This window comes from Rutilus rutilus, assembly GCF_951802725.1.
Source record: "Rutilus rutilus genome assembly, chromosome: 16".
Taxonomy (NCBI): Eukaryota; Metazoa; Chordata; class Actinopteri; order Cypriniformes; family Leuciscidae; genus Rutilus; species Rutilus rutilus.
Genome location: NC_140224.1, coordinates 5,032,700 through 5,043,337, shown reverse-complemented (window position 1 = coordinate 5,043,337; position 10,638 = coordinate 5,032,700). Strand labels below are relative to the sequence as shown.

The 10,638-nt window shown below is 37.9% G+C and overlaps 1 protein-coding gene across 1 annotated transcript; it reads left to right on the top strand.

Annotated features, from left to right (window-relative positions):
- The first annotated feature begins 293 nt into the window (after window positions 1-293).
- LOC311306199 (serine protease 33) lies at window positions 294-10,304 on the top strand. The gene is made up of 7 exons (XM_084434468.1): window positions 294-547; window positions 675-698; window positions 969-1,054; window positions 3,618-3,700; window positions 4,051-4,322; window positions 9,048-9,208; window positions 9,305-10,304. Exons 1-7 carry the CDS (start codon window positions 502-504, stop codon window positions 9,560-9,562), a joined length of 930 nt encoding a protein of 309 aa, XP_084290594.1. The 5' UTR covers window positions 294-501; the 3' UTR covers window positions 9,563-10,304.
- Window positions 10,305-10,638: the final 334 nt, after the last annotated feature.

Below are 10,638 nucleotides of genomic sequence, written 5' to 3'. Positions count from 1 at the left end.
AACAGTTAAATCAACAAAGCCACCACAAAGCAGAACCGTTGCCCTTGAAGCTTTAGGCTACTATGTTGTTAAGATTACACACATTATGTTTACTGAGAGCCTACATTTTAAAACTTGTAATCTAGTCCACTACCAAACTTGCCCTTCCACATTCTCGGAGAAATTCCCGAAACAAACCATGAGAAACCAAAACTGCTAAAGGTGAACAAGTGGGCGGGGCCAATACTCACTCTGTGTGGAACGAACGCTCCTGATTGGTCATTGTAGGACAGGTAGGAAGACCACTTTTGAAGAACAAATCACATGCAGTTAATGTTTTTTTTTCATGAGCGAAACTCCCGACGTCTTCGAATCCTCTCTTCGCCTTACTTCGTCGACCAAGACAGTGAGGAGGTTATTTCTAGAAACATCAGCGTTTTAAAGAGTTGCGTCGTCGATCTCCGCTGAATTATCAACAAAGTTGGACTTTTGTGAAGACGCGAATACAGGTGTTTTGATAAGATGCGGTGCGCCGAATGTTGTTGGACTGTCTTCGTCATATTGATTGGTAGGTGCACAACGTTCCTTCTAATAAGAATATATATATATATATATATATAAAATTTTGCTAATGGATTGATAATAAATGTTGGATTGTAACTTCATTGTTTTGCTTTATGTCGGGCGCCATTCAGGTTTATGGACGGGCGAGGCTCAAGGTAGGAAATTGATCTAATTTTGTACTAACGTTGTGTATGAGAAAACATACTGGCTAAAATCTATACTTAAAATATTATTATATTGTTTTATACACTTAAGTATATAGTTAAAATACGTATAAAAGTGTGTACAAAATTGTATGTTTGTAAAACAGGCCTATATTTTGTGTGATAGGCTACATTTATAATATTTTTAAGATCCCTGTTGTGTGTGAATTGTTTTGTGAGAGGAAAGCAAACAAGTCAACAGAATCAACGTTTTTTTCTCAGAATGTGGTCGGCCACCAATGATCAACAGGATCGTTGGAGGTTCTTCTGCGTCAGAAGGTGCTTGGCCTTGGCAGGTGGATATTCAGGTAAGAATGGCAGGCATTTTGAAAGTAAAAGGTTTGAAAAGCTGAGAGAGCTCATTTACATACAGATTACATTCCTGTAGCTCAGTCAGTCAGAAACAGCAAGATCATGAATGCATGAACTGATCAGAACAGTATTAATTTAAAGCAAAATCATCATCATTTTGTTTTTTTGTTTTGGTCGTCGTACACAGTTCTATACATAATTTGACAAAGTCAAATGTAATGCGACCTCGGGTAAAAGACGTCTTCCTTGAGGGGTTCTGCAAGGGGCTAGTCTTTCTTCCACACCTTTTTCTTGTAAATTTGCTCCCTTTGGGTTGGATTTTTATAAAGTATGGAGTGTCATTTCAGTGTTACGCCGACAGCATTCACACGTGTCTGCCACTCAGGCACTCTGCCAATTAATTTGAGTCACTTTTAGTGTTTTAAGAACATACAAAATTGGAGTAAGTGAAAAACAGGATAAAACTGAGGTTTTTGGCCACCCAAATAGCTTCACTAAAGCTCTATTAGATTCGAGTCCCCTGGCATCATGTTCGAAAATGTCAGTAAGAGATTTAGGTTTTTTAATTGATGATAACCTAGAAATGGAATAGCAAATTAACTCAGTGGTCCGGGCTTGTTTTTATAATTTTCGTTTTGTTAGTTAAAACTGAACCATTTTTATTATATGCAGATTTTGAAAGAGTAATTCATACATGTATTCTATCGCTGCTAAGTTTCTGTAACTCTCTGTATTCTGGCATCACCTCCGCACTTTTGTCTCGATTACAGTAAGTGCAAAATACTGTGGCGGGGCTCTTAAGGAGGCTAAAGAAACACGAATCAATTACACCTGTATTAGCTTCTCTAAAATGGCTCCCTGTCCATCTTAGAATTAGGTACAACGTTGTATTGTTTTTGTCTTTAAATAACCAGGCCCTACCGCATCTGGCAAACCTTTTAATCCTGTATAATCCCTCCAGAACATTACTCTTAGAGAATCAAAAACTCCTTGTAGTGCCTACAACCAATCGCCTACATAAAGGTGATCGAGCCTTTGACGTTACGTAATAGTGCAGAGACTGTGGAAAGAGCTGCCGTTACATATCAGGTCTGCCAAATCGTTGTCGATGTTTAAGAATGTGCTGAAAGATGTTGGTAGCGTATAATGGTTAATGTTGTGTTTTATATGTTGTCATTTTATTGGTCAATGTGTGTCCTTATTTTTAGGGATGCACCTTATCGGTATCGGCTGATCATTTTTAATGTTATCGGGCCACTAAGAAAATTTGCCCGATATATTAAAGCCGATAAATGGATTATTTCCTTCAGTTGAAACACTTCAGATGCGCACTGTTCAGCATGATGGTTTTGAATTGCTTGAAATATGATTGAAATCACTTCAAAAAAGGAAAATACTGTTAAGTGCACCGTGCAGCTCAAGTCCGTCATATAGGCTACAAAAAATTGTGTGGATTAAACATGTCTTTAATGGTAAGACTTTTGTTTTTGTAACTAGGCTCTCAAAAATGATATATTTAGATGCATTGGCTAATTTATCGGTTATTGGCTTTCAATTATAAAGAGTCATTGGTATTGGCCAAAATATTTGTATCGGTGCATCCCAACTTATTTTAGAATTTTTATCTAAAGCACTTTGGTTAAACCTTGGATGTTTTAACAGTGCTATGTATATAGACAAGATATTTAAAGGGATAGCTACCCAAAACTGAAAATTCTGTAATTTACTCATCATCATTTGCTGAACACAAAAGAAGATATTTTGAAGAATGTCGGTAATCAAACAGTTGATGGGCCTCGACTTCCATAGTATTTTTCCACGTGTATTATGGCAAAAGGGTAGATAAAACAAGGCTTCAGTTTTACAGCTAAATTTAAACTGTACAAAAGATACAAAAACAAAACAGTTACTTAAGACCTTTATACATAACTAAAATGAAACTTTTCATAAATGTATACAAATTTGCAAAGTGAACTACACATTTTAAATTCCCAGTCATAGTCATTCCACATTTTAACCCTTTGGCGAATATAAATAAATATATTTGTCCTTGCCCTATTTTCTTTAAACATACACTGTTTTATACAGGACTTGTTAACAGATCCACAAACAGCCTCTGGATCTTGACTGAATCCAAATTTCAGTCAAACCAATGTTCTTATTATTTTAAGGGAAAGGTTTAGGATACATTTTGACTTGACCTTAGTCAGGTTAGGCGGCGTATCGAATTGAACGCTGAAGAAAACGCAGCTGTGAAGGATAGACTTTCACTCTTTACAATGGCAAGCACTGTATAAAAGTCCTAGATCACATGATTTCAAAACTCACACCTTTCAAAACTCTTATGGAGTTTTTCTTTGGAAAGACGTTTCGTCAGCTGGACAGTACGTTGTTAAATAACAGTAGAATCCATTGAACGCACAGTACTTCTATCCCTCACAGCCTTGTTTTCATTCCTGTCAAAAATTAAACGGGGCTTTACCTTGAATAAGGTCTATTGTCTGTCGAATCTGTTTTTTATTGATATTCCCCTGATTGCTGGCTGATGTGTACATACAGTCTAATACTCAAGGAGGACATGTGTGTGGAGGAAGTATCATCTCGGACAGCTGGGTCTTGTCTGCTGCACATTGCTTTCCCAAGTAAGTTTCGATGCACCTTTTTAAACATCCATAGTCCTTGTTTGTTTATTTTTTGGCTATATATATATATATATAATAATAATAATAATAATAATAATAAAATATATATATATATATATATATATATATATATATATATATATATATATATATAGTAGTCAACATCTGAAGTGGATCAAAACCTTTCATCAAAGTTATACATGAATTTTGAACAATACCTGGTCTTGTCTTTGAACTTTTTTGACCCACTTCAAATGTTGACTACTGTGTGTGTGTGTGTGTGTGTGTGTGTGTGTATATATCTAATGAAACAGTTATGTCCAAATAAACAATTTCTCCTCTCTGTCCAGCCCTAATGACATCTCCTCCTACACGATTTACGTGGGCCGATTGCAGCTGAACGGTTGGAACCCGGACGAGTCGAGCCATGGTGTCCGTCGTGTGGTGGTTCCGCTTGGTTACACGGACCCTGAGCTTGGTCAGGATATTGCTCTAGTAGAGCTAGACTCACCTGTTGTGTGGTCTGACCGCGTTCAGCCTGTGTGCTTGCCATATGCTAATGTGGAGTTCAGCAGCGACATGAAGTGCATGATCACCGGATGGGGTGACATCAGAGAGGGAGGTGAGTGAGTACAGTTATTTAAGCGTGCTTTCAGTTCAGTTTATTTATAAAGCACTATTAAAACAACAGAGCGTTGACCAGAGTGCTGTACAATAATAATTTTTTTCCGAATAAAATAAAACAACAACATCAAAACACCTAAAAACAGTACAAACCAAACCAATGCCTCAACACACTGCAGTCTCGAAAGCTAGACAAAGAAGATGTGCCTTCAGATGTCTTTTAAAAATGTTGGAGCGAGTCTAATGTGAGATGGTTGGCTATTCCGTCTCTTCGGTGCTGCCACTGCAAAGGCCCGATCACTCCTTCACTTATACCTAGTCCAATGAACAATTAAAACAGACTGGTCAGAAGACCTTACTGTCCTAAGGGGCTTGTACACCTGCAAGAGCTCTGACAGGTAGGAGGATGCTAACCCATTCAAGGAGCTTAAAATCAACCCTGTACAGGGGTCCGTTCTTTGTACCTCGCTTAATACATCTGAGATGATTTGACAGATGCCAGCTCTTCTAATCGTGATAACTGATCTCTGGCTAATTTGGTTCTTCAAACAAATTTGCGGATGTGATTAGAATATCTGGATTACTGCGCATTCTTGTGTTCATTGGAAAGGGCAGATATATCAATACTCGAAACCATGACCAGCAATGCAGCGATTGACGGGCGGCAAGACAGCAACGTAATGACATCATATTAAAAAAGAACATCACACACCTGACGAAAACCATGAATTTCTGGACCTTTATAAGGAAGCAACCAAGCGACCAAAACGACATAAAAGTTATAATAGATAAATGAAAGGTACTATTTGCTACATGATTCCCAATTATTTCCATTATTTCACGATTTTTAGTATTTGTACAGGCTTTATATTTTTACTTCAATGTTGTAAATAGCAATTCATTTAATTTTACCTGTGAAGCAGATTTGTTACGCGACAGCATTAATTAGTTTCTTAAAGGAGAACTCTGGTCAATTTTAACATTGAGCTAATTTTTTGGTACATTTGGAGTGCTGTCAGTACAGAGAACAACGACAAAAATCGGTGTTGCCTACACCGTGTTATCCTCTTTTTAAAATTTGGACCCTGTTGACTTCAATGGGGCAAGTTTTAAACCTGCTTTTAGCCTCTTAACATCCTTGATGTGTCATTACAAGTGCACAGGTCATGTGAGTGATTCCTTCGGAGTGAACGTGGGTTAGTTCCTATGATCACGCGCGTGAACTCGACAATCGACTACTGTGGACTTCGACCGAAAACAGGATGTAAATACAGGTATGTGCGCTGGCTGAATAAACATCATTTTTATTCATATCTTTCACATCTACTGCAGTCAGATTCACCCGCGTTCACTCCGAAGGAATCACTCACATGACCTGTGCACTTGTAATGACACATCAAGGATGTTAAGAGGCTAAAAGCAGGTTTAAAACTTGCCCCATTGAAGTCAACAGGGTGCAAATTTTAAAAAGAGGATAACACGGTGTAGGCAACACCGATTTTTTTGTCGTTGTTCTCTGTACTGACAGCACTCCAAATGTACAAAAAAATGAGCTCAATGTTAAAATTGACCGGAGTTCTCCTTTAAGGGTCAAGAACATTTTTCTAATGGCACAGCAGACAGCATTTTTGACTGGGTTATCTGCATCTCCTGCGCTGCATCAAGCCCACACGCATTATAGCTGCAAATTAATGCACGGCATAGATTAACTGTACATCATGTGTGTATGTATGACTTCAAGAAAATATTCCCTCATGAATAAATCTCTGTGTCTAGTGAATTCAGGCATCAAAACATTAACCCTCATCCTTCCCTCGCGTTTTGTAACACATCTTTCCCTTGCGGGTCAAAATGACCCGAAGCCCTAAAATATTACTTTTTTTTTTTTCCCCAGAAAGCTTATTTTATTTAATTTTGATAATATTTTTTAATGCAATTCTTTTTGGATATTTTTTTGTTATTGGTTATTTTATTTACCTTTTAAATTACTGGATTTGATCAATAAATAATAAATGCATCGTTAGTTATTTAAAGGTCCCATTCCATGGATTATTTTTATTATTTTATAATGTTTCCAGGGGTGCCCTTATAATGTTAGTATGTTTTTTAGATAAAAAATTGTTATAATTTAGAAATAAAAGGCATATTTCCTAGCCTGATTTCATTCCCTGGTTTGAACACTCTGTTTGAAGGGGCGTGTCTGCTGTGAGACTTCAGTGTAAACGCCCTCTGCTGTGATTGGCTGACATGCTTGCATATGAAATATCTGGTGAGCACTGAGCAGATGACAGTCTGTTGATCGCGTGAAAGATCTTATCATTGCAACGCAGTTTCTGCACTATCACTAATGATTTCACCAATGCAAACATGAGGCATATAAATACAGTAAGAGCTTCGTTGTGCAGTGTAACAGCGTCATTGATTTCATAACGAGTTTTGGCAAGTGTCCAGATAAACTCGCGCTGTGTGATTGATAGCTTGGGCGATTGGAAAGGGATTGTTCTTTGATCGCTTTCTGTATATTAATCACAGTTTAAGTCAGATTATTTTCATCCTACTAAGAGAAACGAACGATGTGAAGAGTGATCGCTACTTCCATATTAAATCACTACTTACCGCTTGCTGGAATATAGTTGAAATAGTCCCCTTCGTCAGTATGAAACGCTGAGAGAAGCCTGCTTGATATTATTCCAAATAAAATCAGTCCGTGGTGAAATGGACAGAGCAAACTAACAACTTCGAATTAAACTTTTGCGGTATCCGATTATAGATAAACATCAACCACGTCTGTTGACATTTCGCCATCAATACGCCTGTGTTCCTGTGGGCGGAGGTTACGGTTCTAGTGACATCATTAAAGCAGGATGTAGAGGGGTGTAGTCCAATCCAGCCGTTTTTTGTAGTCAACTTCTGTTAAATAAAATATCTCGCTTGGCATTGAACTTTGAGCTTTATAATTTTACAGATATTATTTATACTCTAACAACAACATTACACACTAACTAAAGTTTGAAACATGGGATCACATAGAACGGGACCTTTAAGCACATTCCTCACATTCTTTCAACTTAAATTCAAAATAACTCACAATTTCATGCGTAACCCTTTTAATTCAGCTCAAAATAACTTCCATGATTGGGTGTCTTTGCCTGGCCTGGTTCTACCAGACTCTCGTACATTTCATTTGTACAGAGAGTCTGGCCTCTCTCCATTGACAAGCATTAACTTCCTTGTAGGCGGGTATTCTGTTGAAGTTTAAAACTATTGGATCTGCCCAGAGTCACTCTGGATCTGCCATAACCAATCGCTAACTTTTGGTTGTGACGTAACCCTACAACTCAAACCTCAACGTCATCGTTCTCAGCCACTCCCTCTGTTCGCTGATTGGACAGCCAAAAAAATGTTCGGAGAAAACCAAAGAACACACCACAATGCCAGACGTAGTACTGAAGGGAAATAAAATTGAGCGGAAGTACGCAGGAGGGAGGAGCCAGGCTGGTCTTTGCCGACCTCTTGTGAAAAATAAAATAATATAACATGATATTTCATGACTCTTGCCACTAGATGGCCTTATAGCACTATTTGCAGGGGGGCAGGGTTTCATATTATTTTGAAGTTTCCCCGGGCGCCGCCATTGGCTAGCTAGCGGACCCCCACCTGCTGTTAGCATTCCATTGACTCCCATTCATTTTGGCGTCACTTTGACAGCGAATAACTTTACATCTGAGGTGTTTAATGGACTCCATTTGTCCATTATTTATTTCTAAAGAAACACGAAAATGGATAAAAGGCTCCATTACCTTGTATCTTACGTTATGGCCCCGTAGAAGCAATTTTTGTAAAAATAGGCTAACGATTGTGTCATAACCACGCGACTCTCTGTCGCACAGTAGAGAAATTACCGAATGGACAGGAGGAGAAGCTCGCGGGCAATCGGGGGGACGTGGAGGCAAAGTGACAAAATAATTAATCAGAATACATAGCAAAAGTTGCTCCTGCTCCTAGCTCATGAACACCTCCTACTCACACTCTCCGTCTCTGCAAGTTTCGGAAGGGAATGATTCAGATTTCTCTTGGCACAGCTACTAGAAGACAGACGGGTTGCTCACGTCACATCTACGTCGTCAAGCTCAGTTTGAGTCTGCGCAGTACGCTCAGCCATCAGGAAGTAAGAGCTTCTAATTGACTTCACTTGTCTCCGTTGAATTCAATGGGGTCGCTGTGTCCAGTTTATATACTGTCTATGACTATTTGGAGTGAATGATCTGTGTCCGCTGGGTCCTAAAGTCAGTTAAATTCAAGATCCATTCAGATACATATGTAGACATTATAAAATCATTTTTTGGTAAAGTTTTAGCATTTTCAGTTTGAATTTTGTTCATTTTTAAGCGTTCCATTCATTCCTATGGGGGTCAATTTGACTTGCGAGGGAAGGAGTTATTACTTTTTTTAAATTTCAACGACAAAAGTCCTCGAATTCATTCAAAAGTCCTAGGGTCTTGGACCCCTCTAATGAACACTCAATTTTTTTTCTTTTTTTAAAATGATTTTAGGGTCAAAATGACCCAAGGGAAGGATGAGGGTTGAAATTAATAAGAAAAATAGTTATTCATCATGATATTTGCTGAAGTTTATATTTATTAGTGTTATTTAGTTATTAGTCTTTAAAAGGTATAAAAGGAGACACACAAGCAATTTCAAATGATTTTCTCATCTCTTTTAGTGGCTCTACAAGGGGTCGGCCCATTGCAGGAAGTCCAAGTGCCAATCATTGACCCGAAGACTTGTCAGGATATGTATCTGACAAACCCCTTAAATAAGTATGACATCCGCGCTGACATGATATGTGCTGGCTTCCCAGAAGGGGGCAAAGACTCCTGCCAGGTGAGGAGCATCGAGTGCTGGTGTGTGAAATGCAACTGCACCTTATTTGTGCATTGCTCATGTTCGTAATATCTTTCTGTTCTCGTGCTTTTTCAGGGTGACTCCGGTGGCCCTCTGGTGTGTGAGATCAGTGATGGTAGTTGGGTGCAAGCTGGAATCGTGAGCTTCGGTCTCAGCTGTGCTAAAGCAAACCAACCCGGAATCTATGCTAAAGTGTCCAGCTTTACTAACTTCATCCAAGGCCACGTTGGAGGAGTCCAGCTCAAGAGCGCATCGACTCACAACTGGGCCGACCGGGTCATGGTGCTCATCAGGACTCTAACTCTGCTGGTATTGGTACAGATTCTGAGATAGATGCACATTTATCCTTGCAGAAGCGGAAAGCCCACCCCAACATACCGTCCTACATGAAGAGAGATTTTAATGCCATAAGTGGCTTTTTTAATCTTTTTTTTTTAAACAACTATATTATGTAGTTTCCTATTTTGTTTATACCAAAGTTACACAAACAGACATACTGAATGATATGAAATAAGAATTTTTTTTACCCACTCACTTGATTGTTATAATCTTGTAACTATCTGAAATTTGTGCAAGTGTACTGATTAACACAGATGATTATACTGCGTAATTTAACTTAAAACAGATGAACAGATCTGTGAGATTTGACAATCATGATGCAAACTAAAATCTAAATGGCCACTTAACAATTGAGCCAAACTTGTTTCTCTTGAAATGTTGTAAATAAAACTTTGTAATAAAGTGATTTTTGTTTTTGATATTTTGTATGCTTATTTATGGTAAGAGGTAAACGTTACTGACCAATCCTATCATAGCAACTGTTGCCGTCTGGAATTTTCTCAGACAAGCTTCTGTGTCGTTTTAATGCAAGTCTATGGAAGATGTGTGTTTTAACCTTCTGGTGCTGCTGTTCTTTTTTTTTTGTTGCTTTTTTTACTTCATCTGAATGCTACGAAACTTGGTAAAGGTTTTGGCACTTGGTGTATGAAGTCTATGAACCCCAAAAAAACAAAACATGAAAAGGTAAGATGGTCCTGAAAAAAGCCACTTGTATTGTTTGCAATCAAAAATGGCCACATTGAAAAAAAAAAAATCTGCCTGCCTCTATGGGAATTTAACATAGGGGTGTCCAAACTTATGCACCCTGTATTTTAAGGAAGAACATTTATTTATTTACAATACATTATTCATTCACAAAGAAAATTGGTGTCCTTAAAGGTTGGATTTTTCCTAATGTTTTTAATTAAGGAATTAAGTTCAATTTCCAAAAGATGATTTTTTATTCCTCTTTTTAGTCAACTTTAGCATGGGTGTCTAAACTTATGCATAGCACTGTATACTTGTAAAATTATAAAATCTTTTCATAACAAATATAAAATTCTATACCTTTTCAAGTTCACTTTTTAAAA

Bases quoted from the DNA above. Each gene is read 5' to 3' on its own strand.
- LOC311306199 (XM_084434468.1), top strand. From the start codon at position 502: ATGCGGTGCGCCGAATGTTGTTGGACTGTCTTCGTCATATTGATTG. The intron at 548-674 runs GTAGGTGCACAA...GGCGCCATTCAG, and splicing joins TGTCTTCGTCATATTGATTG to GTTTATGGACGGGCGAGGCT. The intron at 3,701-4,050 runs GTAAGTTTCGAT...CTCTCTGTCCAG, and splicing joins GCTGCACATTGCTTTCCCAA to CCCTAATGACATCTCCTCCT.